The sequence below is a fragment of the Lactuca saligna genome, chromosome 2 (genome assembly GCF_052625555.1).
Source record: "Lactuca saligna cultivar CGN05327 chromosome 2, ASM5262555v1, whole genome shotgun sequence".
NCBI classification, from domain to species: Eukaryota; Viridiplantae; Streptophyta; class Magnoliopsida; order Asterales; family Asteraceae; genus Lactuca; species Lactuca saligna.
In genome coordinates this window covers 124,193,638-124,211,500 of record NC_136418.1, presented here as the reverse complement: position 1 = coordinate 124,211,500, position 17,863 = coordinate 124,193,638, and the positions used below count along the sequence as shown (strand labels likewise).

Here is a 17,863-nt window from a genome sequence, read left to right as displayed (position 1 = left end):
TAATTTCCAACCACCACCATTTCCTAGTTTTCTATTCAAGTCCCACACATAAGGAAGTACCTCTCAACAAAATGTCGAGCCTAAGAGGATGAAAGAAGAAGAAAAGGAATATGATAATGATGGTTGATGTTTTGTGTTATTCTGAACAATGTTAACTTCTTATTGTATCCAATTTGGTATGCAATATTAAACTTGGATTTGATGTTTTGAATTCGAACAATGTTAACTAATTATTGTATCTTAATTAATATATGTTGCAAAAATTTTAGATTTGTTAAAAATGTTGGAATAATAAATGTATAGAATTTGTATATATATATATATATATATATATATATATATATATATATATATATATATATATATATATATATATATATATACCCTACAAAAACACCCCGTGGCTTATCCCGACGACCAGTTGTCGCTATAGGTATTTGATCTATAACTGTTAAAAACATGTGGCAAGGACAGGTCATCGCTATATGTATTTAACCGACAACTATGAAAACCTTGTGGCGACGACAAGTCGTCACTAGAGATGGTATCTAAGTGAAGAATTGTGTATGCTAACTGAAGAATTGCCGCAATACATTTATGTATTAAAGAAATACTTTTTCTACCTTTAGCATCACATTTCAATTTAAAGTACGAAAAATCGACTCTACCGGTCATCATCAATACGTACAAATAAATATTTTCTCGTCCGGGAATGCCGTTTAAAACTTTTACTTCTAATTAAGTAATTAAATTTAACTACCCACAAACTATATCTAAAATAAAATGTAACCCAGAGAACAAATATGTAACAAATTTAAATATACACATGGACCAAATTTATAACTTACTCTCAAGTATATACATTTTGAGCAAAATATTCATATATATATTTTTTTCATATGTGCAAATTCCCTTACAATATTGATACAAAATTGGCAGACTAAAGCTCAACAAAGTTACAGCCTCAAACATCCACCGATAGGTTGTAATGGAATTGCGACTTACATACCGCATTTTCCTATCAACATATAGTTACTAAACAAGTCCTTTTATAAAAAAGACCATTACATTATTATGAGAAAAAGTAATATAACATACCTAATAATAATAATATTTAGAGTAATATATAAAAACATGCACATGCAGTACTTAAGAAAGCGGTGATCGTTGAGGTGCACCCTTTCTTCTATTACCAAAGGAAAAGAATTTAGGAAGAAAATCGTTGCTTTTCTTCTTCTTTCTTTCATGATCTGGTTTATACGATGATGTTCTTGAATCAGATCCTGAAGAATCTTTAAACTGATGATGATAAGAGTCTTCGAGAATGGAGTTTGGAGTGATTTGACTAAGATCATCGACATCAGAACTATCCATACGAAGTCCTTCGAATTGTGAGAATGCAAAATCAGTCACATCAAATCTACATAAAATGGTGGACAGATCTTCACCTTGATACACCATGTGATCAACCTGGTCCCATAAAAAGATAGATACATAAATGATAAATTCAAGCTTCAAAACACAACCACACAGTACAATTTACACTTCACAATTCAAAAATGTCATGTCGTTTCATAAAGTAGTTGTAGTACGAAAGAAAATGTTAGGGTGTAATTTAACCTTGCAAGATAGAGAGCAGAAATGGAATGGTTCTTGAAGGATTCTGTCACAGGTGAAGCATGAATTGGCAGGACCTTTACAAGACCTGGTTTGTGCCCTCTGGTTCAAGAATATCACTTTTGCACTGTTTATTGTATACGGCTGCATTTACAATAATAACAACAACATATCTATTATTATTAACACTACTAATAAATTAATTTACATTTTTTAGAAAACCCACAACTCTTTTATTTTTATTTTTGAAAAAAATCACTACATAAAACAATAAACTTATAGAAATACCGTTAAAGTTTGAATTTTTACTTTTTTGGTTTAACCACCCAAAAAGTTTAGGGTTGTTTGATATCATTTTTACTTAAGTGTCATAACCTCTATTTACAAACTGTTGTTGCTAGAGGTTTTTTTTGTCGATGAAGGACATTGTGTTTATTATATTTTTATTAATGAAAATGGGTAATAGAAAGTACAAGATTCGTTGATTAAACTAATAAGAAAATGACAAAAGAAAAGTTACCTGAACGAAGGAACAGTCAATGAGCTTTTCGAGGTCGTCTAATCGAACAACATCCTGGTAAACATATCTTCTCACCTATCACATGAATCATGAATCATCAACAAGAACAAGAACCCCGTTATTAGTTAAATAACCATACCCACTTGTCCATCTCCGTACAACTTCTTAATGCACATATATATCTCCTACACCTACCATTTCATTAATATTCATTATATATATATATATATAAATCCGTACACTTTAATACCTTCATTAATTAATTAACACGCCTCGTTATGTGTCGGGAATCAATATACATACACGTGTTCATAGGTAACAAGAATTTACAATTTTGCAACATTGAATTCATAATTGTGAAGGAATTTGTATTAGTTTTGTACTTAAACTCCATAAAGAAATGAAAATCGTTGTGTTTTGAGAATTGTTGGTAATGAGAAATAAATAAATAATTTTTTTTTTTGTTTTGTTTTGTAGTAATTAAATGAAAGAGAAATTGGATACGAATGATTATAATAAAAAAGAAAACAGAAAGTTAGATGTAGTGAAAAAGATGGGTCTGATATATAGAAAACAAAATTGACCAGAATGGGGTATTTGGTCAAACTTCTACTTTCTTTGAAAGCAACAGCTGAGAGAGCCTCTGCAGGTGAAAGCAAATGCCAATTTTGTATTTTAATTTTTCAGTTTAAATATATAAATACACATATGTCGATTCAGATATTAAATACCATTAATTAATTATATAAAAATATTCGATTGTTTCTTTTAGTATTGTTATTATTATTTAAAAAACTAACACAACACAAAAGTGATTTTTCTATACGTAAAAGTTGTAAAACGATTAAATGTGTTTTAATTTATGATGTATTGAATTAATTATAAGATTTCCTCTTTTCTTGGAAAATTTTAAGTGTAGTTATCATCCTGTACTTATTATCCTTATGCATAATTGGTGATATTCGTATAAATTGTCTTTGGTGGAGGTTAATTTCGACTTTTTACACATGCCTAAATTCCATTATTTTTAAATATTAGTTCAAATACTTTTGTTTTTATATATAATTCATGTGTGTCCAAAAGATATTTAAGTACTTAGATTAATAAAAGATACTATATATTAGGAGAAGTAACATGAATAACAGAATCCCATAAACTTTACATGCCCTTTTTTGGCTTTTTGGAAGTTCAATTAACACCCATAATTTTGGCAACAAAGAAGAACATTGATTGAGAAAACCAATTTCTTGATTTGTTTTTAAAGTTGATTGACTTAATTTTTACTAATTCTCAAAATTCTCCAAAAAAAAAAAAAGAGACTTAATTTCCTATTCCTCACAAAAAAAATGAAAACCCATTTTTTGTTTTAATTCTCACAAAGAAGCAAAGACAACAACAAATGTCAACATGGAATTTAAGCCTATAAACACTAAATTATACATATAAAGACTGGATAGAGTTGAATTCAAGAAATTTGTTTACGATATATGTATATATAATCATTAATGTAGTGACTGAAGGAAGTAGGATGATGTTCAGTCGTTGTTATATTAATTATATATTCCATGCATGAAATTAAAGAAGATGACTTAATGACTTGATATGAAATATGTATATTCCATATCGTTTGCATGGTACCTGAAGAAGTGGATGAGAGTGATGAGTTGGAAGACAGTGAGGGCAAAAGCTTTGACAGCAATCCAAGCAAAATATGTTCTTCTCATTCTTTCTTTTATTCTCATGGACCCCACATATCCCAAAGAAACTCTCCTCCATTAATCCTTCTAACCATGCAGGCTTCATCACCCTTATCTCTGTAAATCTCTCTCTCTCTCTCTCTCTCTCTCTCTCTGTGTGTCCCTCTCTCTCTCTCTCTCAGTCTCTCTGTTTCTGTTTCTGTGAGGTTACTGAAAGCACAGTCGTTGATACATATCTGAGTGAGGTGTGTGATGAGTGTGTATATATATAGAGAGAGATGATGATGAGTGTGCAGAGAGAGAAAGGGTGAGGATGAGTATAGAGGATAAAAACCCTAATAAATGAATGCCTGGGGGGGAACCAATACGAAACCCATATGGTGTTTTGTATATTTATACTCGAGGTTTGAGAAAAGAGTCGGATGTCGTTTTCACTTACGTATTCTCGTTTCTTTTATCGTTTTACCCCCTTCATCTTTCACTTATCTACGCTTTTCTTACCCCTCCAACTTTACAAAAATGTTATTATACGCTTAGAAATGAGAATAAGAAGGATTAATCACTATAATATTGACTAGTCGACTTATAGGTATAATAGCACAAATACGACAAAAAATAAAGGTAATAGCGTCAACATTTATTGCCGGTAAAAACCCCAATAATTGCCACTAAAGGTATTATTAGCGACATATCGACACTAATATCCGTCGCTAAAGCTCAATTGTCGTCGATATTCTTGTCGTAGGTAATACATGTTGCCGCTAATAGGCATGGTCGTCGGTAATGATGTTGTCGATATTAAAGATCACTAGCATAACGTCCAATATTGTAAAACTCATCGAGTTGACCGATTACTTATCCGAGGACTCACTACTCGGCCTCTTGATGATTTATTATTTAACACACACATGTGATTATTATTACATATATATCTTATACTTTCAGTAATTATTTATGAAGTGAAACCATTATTTGTTTTTCAATTTTTTTGTATTAGCATGCATCTAATTTTGTTATATATTGCAATCAACTTATGATTTTGACATATATAATTTTCTTAAGAAGATTTCTACATAAATTACTGAATCTAAGTACTCCCCGAGTAGCCCCGAGTACTCGTTACTCGGTAGTCTGCCGAACAGGTACCGAGTAATGAGTTCTACAACTTTGATAACGTCCATCGTCGGAAATGTACATCACTAGAGTCAAGGAAAGTATGTAATACCTTTTAAGCAATTTCTTGCCCTTTGTGTTTTTTATCCACCCACCGACTTTCATGATAAACAGGACAATTCTGCAACGACTTATGTTCTTTCCAAAAGCAAGAACATTTGTTTTTACACACATGTATCAGTTCATAGCCCAAACTAATCTTTTTAAGATTCTTTTTGGCTTCATAATGTGAAGGGGAACTTTGTTTCCTTCCGGAAATGTTGATTGCAATAACTGTAACAGTTGATCAAAAGAACCATTAGTCTATTTGTTGTTCACCTTGATATGCATCAGTTTTGCTACAAGGTCGAGAGACGAAAACAAAGTACAACCAGGATATAATTCTTTTTGGACTACCTCTAACAGCTTTTGAAAATCATCAACACCACTACCCCTAGTATCTGAGTACCCTTCGTTGAGTTTGGTATTGTTTTTGATCAAATCCTCCATAATGTCGATAATGCTAGCCATTTCATTACTTCGCCCTACGTCAACTACCACCGGAGGAATAGAACTTTCACCGTGATAGATCCACTTTTTGTACAAACGGAAAAATCTAAATTTATGTATATGAAGTTTGATTGTTAAAACATGGAAGAAGTAACGATTATAATATTTTTCACACATACATCGTATATAACATCTATTGTCGACATGTACTTTGCATAGCTCTTAAAAATAGCGAGCTCTTGCAAAAAAACTCGGGAGTGTTATGTTTTGGATTAGTGGTCCAACTTTTATCAATAGGCATGATGCAACTGGAACAATAATCGAATAGAGTTTTCATAAAATAGATGATTTAAAAAGTATCCCCAAATAGAGTTACATTCGGGTTTAAATTTTACTCTACAGGAAATAAGAATTAAATAAAGTATTCATCAGAAATTGGATAGAGTATTCAGAAGGGTTTGCTTGTAAACCCATTTTTTGAATACCTTATCTCATTTGTGAACATGTATTACATGATTGTATGTTCAAGGAAAATTCGGTAACATTTCCCCTTAGCTCCCATGTATATATAAATATATAGCCGAAGAACAAAGAGAAAATGACAATCTAATTTGTCTTAAACAAAAAATCATCCAATACATGGTCACATCCTAAATGAGTTAATGTATTCAAAAACCAGCCTCACAATGAGGGCAGCCTGAAATTAATTTTTAAATCGATTTCAGGCGGGTATTTCTAAGCTTATGATGGTTAAAACGAAGAGACATGAACCAATAGAATTGTAGTTGTAATTTATAGCATCTTACTTTTCCATATTTATATTTTTATATAGCATATTACTTTTGTTTTAATTTTTTATTATAACATTGTACTTTAAATATTATATACTTTTTTCTATTATGGCATTGTACTTTTTCAAATTTTTCTTTAGTTATAGCATTTTACTTATATTGTTTTTGTTTATTATAGTATTGTACTATAGATGACATTATGAATTATAGCATCGTACTTTTTTTAATTATAGCATTGTACTTTAAATGACATTGTGAATTATAGTATCCTATTTTTTCTTGTTTTGCAATTATAGCATTGTACTTTACATGACATTATGAATTATACCATCCTACTTTTTTTAATTATATAATTAAATGGCATTATGAATTATAGCATTGTAACACCTGCTTCAGGTATTCGATCTTTTATGCTTTTGATTCATTTAAAGATCTAAAACCTAAAATAATAGGCGGTCACGACATAAGGAAGGAATCATGTCACGTCGATACAGAAACACGTGTCCATCCTTGCAGGTCACGAGGTGACACCGGTTTAATCCTAATTTTGTGTTTTGTGCCCTATTTAAAGGAAGTGCGGGGATAAGGTTTGCACACCCTCAGCCTTCATCACCTCCATCCTGCCCAAATCGATGTTAGCTTCCTTTGTGAACTTGAAGATCTCTTTTCATGGTTTTTAGCTCATTGTCGAAGAAGAAGGCTAATGTGGTGTATTATCTTGGCTAGAAAGTCTCCTCCTCACCATTTTGTTTTTTTTTCTAGACCTTTGTAAGTCCTAAAGCATTGCATTTCTCATTTAAGCATGTTAGATCCAACTTTTATTCACTTTTCTTCATGGTTGGTTTGGTAGCATGCATGGGATCCATAATGTTAGCAACTTTATGGATCATTGAGTCCTTTTATTCATCATATATCTCAAATATGAGGTTTGGTGGTAGATTGGACTCCCAGCTTGAGTTTTTTGTATCATTTCTCTCTTTATTGAACTAATTAGTATTCAAGTAATGCATTAGACATGCATGATTAAAAAGCTACAATTTTTATCATATGTTGGGTTGGGGGAACCATATGGAAGGTTTGAAGGATTTGCTTAAGGGATTAAGAGCTTAATTCTCTAGGTTGTTCAGAACAGATCTCACGACATGATGGGTTGTGTGTCACATCGTGACGGGGGGTGTTTCTAAGATTGTTTTTTCCTAGCTCTATCATGACGTAACCTATGGGTGGTCCCGACATGACAATCGGCTGAGATTGACCATGGTTAAATTTTTTGGTCAAACTAGGGTTGTAGGGTGTAGATTGAGAGGGTATTTCTTTATTGTTCGTAGGTGTATTATTGCTTTTTTCTACCCTATGTGTGAGAGTTGTGGTATTTCTAGATGATATTCACAATGTGAGTCTTCTCACTATAGTTATATGTATGATAGATATGTGTGTTTACCACCTGGGTCTTAATTTATGTTGTTTTTATATGTGAATTGGATAAAATTATTGATAACTTCAGGATTGCTGAAAGTCCCCAGGGTTTGTGATAACCCCTGAAACATGTTGTTAATCCATTGGGCATGTTGTCAGCTCAATGGGATTGCCAATAATCCCCATAGATGCTGATAACCAATAATTGTTTGTTATGTTGTGTTGTATGAATATTTTGGGAAGGAATCACTAAGATTTGTGCTTATATTTGTGGATTAATGTGTTTTCGGTACTTCGGATGATTACAAAAAGGCAAAGGCTTGATTGTACACTCTGGCTTGCTAATTTTTATGATTCTAAAATTTGATACTATGATTGGGATGATTGTATTTGGTGTACCTGGGATTTTATTGACTTGGTTTTCATGATATATGGGGTTTTTCGATAATTAATAATGAAAAATTTTGTGTTAAAAATCCAGATGTTACAAGTTGGTTTTTGAGACCTGGTTTAAGTGAATTGGATGAACATTCATGGGATTCCAGGCTCAAACTCAGGATCTTAAAGTTTCATAAAAAAGCTTTGTATAAAGAAAATATATTTCAAGGAAATAACGGAGGAAGCAAAATGTAGAGTCAGCCGGAGCTCAAAGAAGTGGTCTCTTAAAATATCCATATGTATGTTATATGTTATGTTATGGCAACTAATATTTGAACTGTTAGAAATACATGTTAGTGATAAGCTAAGGATCCTTGAGGAATTTCAGGATAGGGTTGCCTGATTTATGTGATGCCTTATAGCCTAGGAAATTACTTGTGGATGTTTTGCTAGGGTTGAAACTAACATTGTTAATTACATTGTGTATACTACATAATTATACATAATTAGGACTCTATATCCTTAGAATTCTTGATTTAAACTTACCTCTTGTTACTTTTTTGGTTGTGGATTTGGGGTGGAAATATTTTATTTTAAATGTCTATTGAGTTTGGGTTATGTATAATTGGTATACGCAGAGCCATTGTCGAGGTTAGCAGAGACTTCTTGCAGAATAGAGTTTTAGCTGAGTAGGGACCTAGGATATGTACTTAAGGGTTTAGACGTGGCTCTTTGAGCACCTAGGTGTATGGATGTTTCTTCTTTAAGAACATAGCATTTTGTGATTCGGGACCTTGAGAAGGAATCTAAATCAACTACAGATAGGTGTGAAAGGTAGTATGGGCCCGTACTACTGAAAGCATAGGATCCGTATGCGATTTAGAAATAGTCTCGTGGGTACCGAGGAGTTGATTGGGTTATGTGTCTGTTTGTGATTTTAGTATATTTTTTAACTTTTTCCTTGTGTACTTTAGTATGGTGTATACCCTGAGGTTCAAGTTCAAGCTTTACGGAGAGGTAGGGTACAAGTGATGATGAGATTCGTAGAATCATTGAGATAGAGGTTACCATGTTGGTCAAGGAGTCTATTCTGAAGGTATTTAGGTTTATCAAGACCGTTATGATCAAGATACTTGACGAGCCCTACACTGTCGTCACTAAGGCTTTTGTTGTTGTTGCAGCCACTATAGTTGTTGCTACCGTGAGACCATATGGGGGAGATATTATGTTGTACCGGTAATTCAACAACACAAGGCTCGGGGAATTTGATGGGGTCCAGGACCCGATTGCATCCATGATGTGGATCACTGATGTTGATGGATGCTTTTATACCTACTCTTATCCAGATGTTTTGAGGGTTTGTTTCGCGCTAAATTACTTTGCTTGGGAGTGAAGGACTGGTAGAAGTTTGTGACTACTAACTTTTCACCTGTGGAGAAGGTCACAGTAAGGTGGGATCATTTTGTTGATATTTTCTGTGATAGGTACGTTCCCTTGGTGGAGAGGGAGCGATTGGCTTAGGAGTACCACCCGCTCCGATAGACGACAGAGATGGTGATTGAGATCACCAGGATGTTCCACGAGATAGCCCTGTTTTGCTCTGAGCATGCATCCACTAAGCAGACATGCATGACCCGATAATTAAGTATACTCAAGAAGAATATCAGGGAGTTCGTGATGATCATCCAATATTGTACATTGCTTAAGCTTAGCCCAATGATAAGAGGAAATAAATTGAGTTGGAGTTGCAGGTGAGAGTGACGAGGTGGATACAAAGATGTGGGATATGAAACCAGTCCATTCGCAGCCGGCAGCTAAGCAGGTAAATCCTGCTGATTTGAGAATAGGAGGTCTGAGTAACCACACTTGTAGCAAGGGTCGTGAGGGTCCCTATTGGGTGGGGATAATATGCTACTTATGTGTAACACCCCATTTTTACCATAACAGTAGATTGCAATTATTATAAAATACGAAATAAAAATATATTAATCTTGAGCCAAAAGTAATTGTCATGGACATGTAGGAAACATCAATATGATTTTGGTAGATATGTAGAATGCCTAAATCTGACTTTGTATGAAGAAGTTATGCTTCTTCGAAGTTTTATGTTTAAACGACATGACTCAACGTATCGAAAATGTGAGTTTTAGATAGGTGGCTTATTAGCTTAAGCAATCTAAATGAAATTCGGAGTAGTCATAAAATCGAGAGTGCACATATTTAAAACGCCCAAATCTGACTTCATGAGAGGAAGTTATGATTCTTGCAGCAATCTTAGCAGCTTAAGCCTATGAAAATGTAAATTTCCGATAGATTAATAATTAGCTATTAAGGCCTTAATGAAAGTTGTAGATCTCATCGAGAGCTTTCCAGCAATATAAAGAACATAAAAAATGGAGCACGTATGCAAAAGTTATGGCTTTCTGAAGATCTGAGAGAAACCACGTGTGCTGGTGACATGGCGGTATCGGAGTGCACCACGTGGCAAGCCAACTGTTCATTTCCTCCAAGAGGCATGGTGATGTGGCAAGTTACGGACATGACACATGGCACCATAAGAGTGTGGTATGCTTCACCTTCTAGAAAGAAGATATGTGGAATCACCGAAGCACGACACGTTAAAAGAAGAGAGGTGTCAGCAAGGTCCAAGTGCGCAGTGCGCTTCCCTCTCCCCTATAAATACCTTTCTGAATATCACTCCTTCTCACCCCAATTTCAAAATATCTCTCTCTACTTTCTTTAGTTCCATCGAGTCCGACTTCCTCCCAAGTTTGGAGTATTTTAGTAAGGTTCTAAGGTCCCGGAGTGCTAGGAAAATAACAGAGTTCGATTCATGATTATGTCCGCGTATTTTTCGTAGTTTTTGCTAAAACATTTGTAAGTTGAGCTACATTCTCTTGATTTCAGTGTAACTTATATTTATAGTCATAAGTCGTTATTATGAACCTATAAGTAAGATTTATTAGTAATCCTAAGTCAAAATACTGATTGATCTACTTATAGGAAAGGTGCCTATAATCATTACATTGGCTTGGTTGTTGGAGTTCAGAAAAGCTATACAACGAAATGATCCTGCCTACCAACTGTCCGGCCAGGCAGATCCTTATTTGATAGAACCATCAATATTCATTGGGATTAGTGTTAGATCTATCCTACATTACAGATTCCAGTAGAACTAATAAATTGTAATAATATAGGTTAATCCTCGTTGAAGTGTTGTTCATCAGCTAAATGTTTTGGTTAACTATTAATCCATAAGAATCTGTCAAGGTGAGTTCATCTCACTATATTGTATACTCCGGTATATATCATCTATATGTTAGGATATAGATGTTTGTAGTATGCACTTAAGAAATTAGGCTAGATAGTTGTTTGTAACGTAGGAATAACGCTTGCTATATGTATTAATATATTATGTGGGAATTGAGGGCGGACCAACATTGTGTTGAAGGCTAATAGACTCAAGTGGAATAGCTTTATGCTAAAGGCAAAGGTGTGGACCAGCTATATACTATAGGAAAAATGGGGGATACGAGTTTTTGCTAAAGGCTAAAGGGGCAGACCAACTATATGTTAAAAGTCATTGTGTGTATGCATTGTCTATGTGTTGTGGTATGGAATATTTAGAGGGAATTCACTAAGCCTTGGCTTACATTTGTTCAATAACCGCCTTACAAGTTGTTCATCTGACTTTGGAAAGGCTCACGTATGATTGTATTGGCATCGAAGCGTCAATAAAGTTTTATAGACTTTTACTAAGATACTCTTTTATATAATAATTGATTGTAATATTTTGTAAAACTTATATGTTTAATAAATATGAAAAAATTTCCTTTGAAATTCGGGATGTAGCAAGTTGGTATCAAAGCCCCGGTTTAAACAAATTGGATGAACACTCATGTGATTTTAGACTGAAACTAAGGATCTAAATATCTTAAACAAAATTTTTATAAAAGAAATAATATAAGAGGGGAAGGATGCGATGCGTACAGTCAGGCAGAGCTCAGAAAGGAAAGTGATTCTCAAAATATCTATATCTAATGATAGATGATCTGTTAGAAATGCATGCTAGTATGTAGACTAGGGATCTTACTAAGAATTATAGGTTAGAGTTTTCCTAATACCTAAGATGCCTTATAGTCTAGAGACTTGATTGTTAAATGCTACTTAGAACCTTTAGTAATTCTAAACTACCTATTTAAAAAATACGTTAGGTTGCATGCCCTAATTTTTTATAGTTTTAGACTGCCTGATTTAGCGTTATTGCCCAGCTCTTGTTTGAGTCTAACCGTTGTAGTATCATACCATCCAGTTAACAAACGATTTGATCCTACAACATGTAATCGTATATTTCCTAATAAATAGTTAGTATTAGTGAAAGTTCTTTCTCAACCATTAGAAAGGGTAATGAAAGAAATCCTATGAGATATATCTAGGAAAGAGAGTAGTTAGGCCTTTGAACAATGAGTATGTGAAAAGAATGGTAGATAAGAGAGTGTAGTAACTTAGAAACACTGTGGAAATTATTGGATCTAGTATGGATAGGTGTGGAAGGTAGTATGTGCTCGTACTACCAGAAGCACAGGATCCATACATAATCAGGAAGATTCGTAATGTTACTAAGGAACTGGAAAGGGCTTATTGTTATCTCTAAATAACTCAAATATATATGTATTAAAACACTCCTATTTCTCATCCTTAACATGGTGATGATCATAAGAGCAAGCAGTTCTGGTTCTTGATCGGAAGGCTCGGGAGCAAGTGAGGCTGACATACATGATTGGATAGAGACAGTGGTAGCAGCAACTATATGAGAGATAATCCCATAATTGTTTGAAAGTATCAAAACCGAACTAATCACTCTATTTGACAAACGGTATGTTGTTGTTGCTAGTACGACTACCACCATCACCATTGTTGTTGCTGTTACATCCTTGTCTGCAGATAAGTACATGCCTTATCGAGAGTTCAATAACAAGAAGCCCCTAGATTTTCATGGTATATGAGACCCGATTTCTTCCATGAGATGGATCTTTGATGTAGAAGGATGCTTCTACACTTTCACTTTCCTAGTTAACCTGAAGTTTATGTATGCACAAATCTCCTCCATCATGGACAGAAGTAATGGTGAAACTTTGTCACAAAGGATTATTCGTTGACCGAAAATGATGAAGTAACATGGGAACAATTTGTAGAAAATTTTAGGGAGTATGTACCCATAATGGAAAAGGAGCGAATAGCTCAGGAGTTTTTATCGCTCAATCAGACAATTGGATCGATGATGGAAATCACCAAAATGTTCACACAGAGATCCTTGTTTTCCCTGAGTATGCATTCTCAGAACAAGCGAATATGTCTAGGTATATGAGTATACTCAAGACTGAAATTAGAGAGTTTGTAGTAAACAATCGCTACAAGACATTGGCAGTGATGCAGGATTATGCTTGGAGAAGAGAAATAGAGTTGGAGATCCAGACAAAGGAGAAGACGCATATTCTAGCTCCATCACAGCTGGCAGCCAAAAAGTTCAAGTCTACTACTTCAAGGTTTGGAGGTCAAAAGGGACGCACTTGCAGTAAGTGTGGAATGTTCCATGATGGTCCTTGTAGAACACAACCATGATGCCACAAGTATGGCAACGAAAGGCACTATGCCAGGGACTACCAACAGAACATGCACGTCTATTTCAACTGTAACGAGATCTAACACTTTAAGGCTTAATGTCCTATCCTAAAGCATATGGGAGCAATGCAGGCTCCAACATGTGCAACCCTAAAGTTAACTGATGGACATCAAGGGAGAGTCGAAGCCCCTAATGCTAAGAGGAGAGCTTTTCAGCTCATGGCAGAAGAAACCAAAGAAACACTTGACATCATAGCCGATACGTTTCTAGTCAACTCCATGCATGTCTTAGTGTTATTTGATTATGGAGCAACTCATTATTTCATATCACTTAGGTTTAGCAAAAACTTTAGTCATGCCATAGGAAATTTAGATCATCCTTTAAGAGTAGAAATAGCCGACGATTGAACAATTAATATATTAAAAGTTTAGCATAGTTGTACCTGATAAATTAGTAACGATAGTTTCACAATAAATCTTATTCCCATTCCTATGCGAGATATGAGCGTAATAGTAGGCATGGATTGGCTAAACGAGTTTGAAGCGTTGACCCACTGTAGGCAGAAGATAGTATAAGTGTGAACTCCTAGTGGGGGAGAAGTTACTATCCGATGAGAGAGTACTACAATTAAGTCTATATTTTTTTCCGTTGTAAAGTCTAAAAATACCTACAACATAGATGTGATGGATTCTCGACCTATGTAATAAAAACCCGCGAGGAGAAGAAAGAAAACTTGCCAAAAGTGCCAATAGCTTGTGAGTTCCCGGATGTGTATCCCAAGGACCTACCTAGTGTGCCTTCAGAGCATTAATTAGAATTTAGGATCAATTTTGTGTCTAGTGTGTCATGTATATCCAAGGCACCCTATCGTCTTGAACTTCGAGAGTGATGGGTTTTCCATGCAATAACGTAGATAAATCTTTATACTCTTAAGGTAACATGCAACCTATTAGATCTAGTCATAACTCTATTGAAGTAACAGTATATTGAACAACAAGTATTTTATAACCCTAGGTAATTTCTAAAATTGAAGAAGAAAAACATATTTTTTTATTATTGTAGTAAACAATCAAACAAACCTACTTGTAATTACTTGAAAACTAGTACCAGAAATCTCTTGCCTCTGATGGTTCATACACAAACCTAGCAAATAGGAAACTTGAAGAGAGGAAAGCGGAGAGATAAAATTTTGATTGTCTTCTTAGCTTATGGGATGGCTAAAATTTGGAGTGGGAGGACCCTATTTATAGCTACCTAAGAAACCCTAGATAACCCTTACTTGATTAAAATAATAATATGTTAAATCAAGTAATTATTTGGTTTCCTGAGTATCTCCAACGGATATTCTAGAACCCTAGAAAAACCCCAAAACCATCTACCCTCATGTGGAAGGTTCTAGAACTCCTTTCGTTTAAGTATTTCACAGTTACAGCTTAGGTCCTTACACTATTAATTAATTCAATGAATCCCAAAATTAATTCTAATTATTTTCTGATTAATTATTAATTAAATAATACAATTTATAATTAATATATTATTTTCATAACATATTAATAAATTCATTTATTTATATTTATTAAAAATATAATAAATCAATAAATTATTCTCTCTCTGAAAGTCATCCTATTAAATTACTAGCTTTGAGGTCAACCTAAAAGGACTTTGCTAATAATTCAAGTATATATACTAATTCAATTATTGGATTAGATATCTAATCCAGTAGTCTCCCACTTGGATAAGTCTATAACTGCAATTACCAGTATAACTTCTAAATTAAACAACAAAGAGTGCTTTCATAGCAACTGCAAAGCTCTGATCTGAACAAACATTGGTCCTAAGATAAGTGATCAAATATTCCTCCATTCTACCAGATATCATACAGACATGAGACATGGATTAGAATCAATCTCATTGTCCAACTTTTGTTTCTCGATTTCCTGATTTGTGATGACGACATAAGACTTCAAATGGAACACATAAATCGAGTCCTGGTTGGGCCTAGCAGTGTAAGTCAACACCAAGTCACCAAGGTGTCCAAAGATATCGCTTTTCCTATTAAGGCAAAAGGAACAAATAAACTTTGATGTATATGCTTGTATCCTTTACTCACCAAATCATACACGATATTGCATTTTATAACATCATGTTATTGATATGTTTTCACAATATCAATGCACAACTGACTTGAAAATTACAACTCATATATCTCTGGTTCAAGAATATAAGATATTTATCATCTCAGAATTACTAGTGATAGAATAACTATCTGAGCATGGGTTTACCCAATACTTAAATCTCTATTTCTAACTACTCATGAATGTTATATCAATAGAATTGCTATGTTTAACCCTCTTAGACAATCTATATTACAGTTCATGATAGTCTTAATTCACTACTTACTTCCCTAAGTATGAATGACTGTGGAATTTGAATAATCAAGTTATTATGGTAGTAAAAGATGCAAAACAAAACACAAGAATAAATAAATGAAAAAGACAGTAACAAACTCATAAATAATTTCTATTATTTAATCACCAAAAGGCAATTACATTTATTTTGTTATAAGTTTCAAACAAATCATCTAACTAATAAAACTAATATCATCTCTCAAACCAATGCTCCTAGCATGCTGATTATGCTTAACTCTACTCAGAGCATATTTCAAAGAATCTATAGGATTCTCTTCTGATGATACCCTCTTCATAATGAGGTGACTTTCTTCTACTCTATGTCTAATTTAATGGTACTTTATGTCGAGATGTCTTGATTTACCATGATCTCTCAGTTCTTTGGTCAAAGCAACTGCACCTTCATTATCACAGAAAATTTCCATAGGCTCCTAAATGGTTGGAATTACTCTGAGATCTCTGCTAAAGTTTTTCAGCGAATCCACTTGCTTTGATGCTTCACTTGCCTCTATGTACTCTGATTCGCACGTAGAATTAGCCATTGTGTCTTACTTGGAACTTTTGCAAGTAACTGATCCACCATTTAATGTAAACACATAGCCATATTGAGAATGAATGATGTCTCTATCTGTGTGAAAGTTTGTGTCACTATACAGAGTCTCTTTAAACATATCACTGCCTCCAAAGACTAGAATCATATCCTTTGTTCTTTTCAGATATTTGAGAATGTTCTTTACTGCTGTCCAGTGAGCTCTGCCAGGATTTCCTGATAGTGACTGACCATTCTTAAAGCAAATGAAAAATCAGGGTGAGTACATGTCATAACATACCTTGTTTAAGTATGTACTTTGACTATGTCTAATTAGTCTATTCTTTCTATCTCTTAATATTATTATCCCAAGAATATACGCAGCCTCTCCTAGATCCTTCATAGTGAAACACTATCCAAGCCAAGATTTTACTTCTTGCAATTTTGGAACATCATTTCCTGTAAGTAGTATGTCATCAACATACGACACTAAAATAGTTACTATACTCCCATTGGCTTTTACATACTCACATGACTCATCTTCACTTCTATAGATACCAAATTCTTTGACTTTCTCATAGAAGAAAATATTCTATCTACAAGATGCTTGTTTCAATCCATAAATGGATTTCTCAAGCTTACACATACTATTGGGAAACTTTTCATCAATAAAACACTCTGGCTGAATCATGTAAACATCTTCAACCACCTTCCCATTGAGAAAGCGGTTTTGACATCCATCTACCAAATTTCATAATGATGAAAAGCGGCTACGGAGAGCATTATCCTAATAGATTTTATATTGGCTAGTGGTGAGAATGTCTCATAAAAGACTCCTCTTCGTGCTACAAAGACCATGTTTACACTAAGTATGTAGAACAAGTATCCAATGGACTTTTGTGGGTAGCCAAAGAAAATACATCTCTCACTTCTGAATTCTATCTTTTCATGAGTCTCTCGTCTCACAAAAGATTCACAACCCTAAACCTTGATATGTGTTAACGAGGGAACTTTCCCTATTGTGACAACTGTCAACTTCAGGTCATTCTCGGACTCATGCATCTTTATAAAAACCATTCATGCACAACATGCCATGGCCTAGTAGTAAAAATTTGGTCATAATCTTGCATAAACTAGGATCCAACTAAGATCTAGGACTAATATACTTGACTCTTACGATTCTAGTAAGTTGCTTAACTACAATAGGAAATGCCAATACCAT

At 34.1% G+C, this 17,863-nt stretch overlaps 1 protein-coding gene across 1 annotated transcript; it reads right to left on the bottom strand.

Annotated features, from left to right (window-relative positions):
- Positions 1–863: 863 nt before the first annotated feature.
- On the bottom strand, positions 864–4,185 carry LOC145031488 (PLATZ transcription factor family protein). The gene is made up of 4 exons (XM_078980049.1): positions 3,776–4,185; positions 2,138–2,212; positions 1,621–1,761; positions 864–1,470 (listed from the first exon to the last, which is right to left on the bottom strand). Exons 1-4 carry the CDS (start codon positions 3,938–3,940, stop codon positions 1,150–1,152), a joined length of 702 nt encoding a protein of 233 aa, XP_078836175.1. The 5' UTR covers positions 3,941–4,185; the 3' UTR covers positions 864–1,149.
- Positions 4,186–17,863: the final 13,678 nt, after the last annotated feature.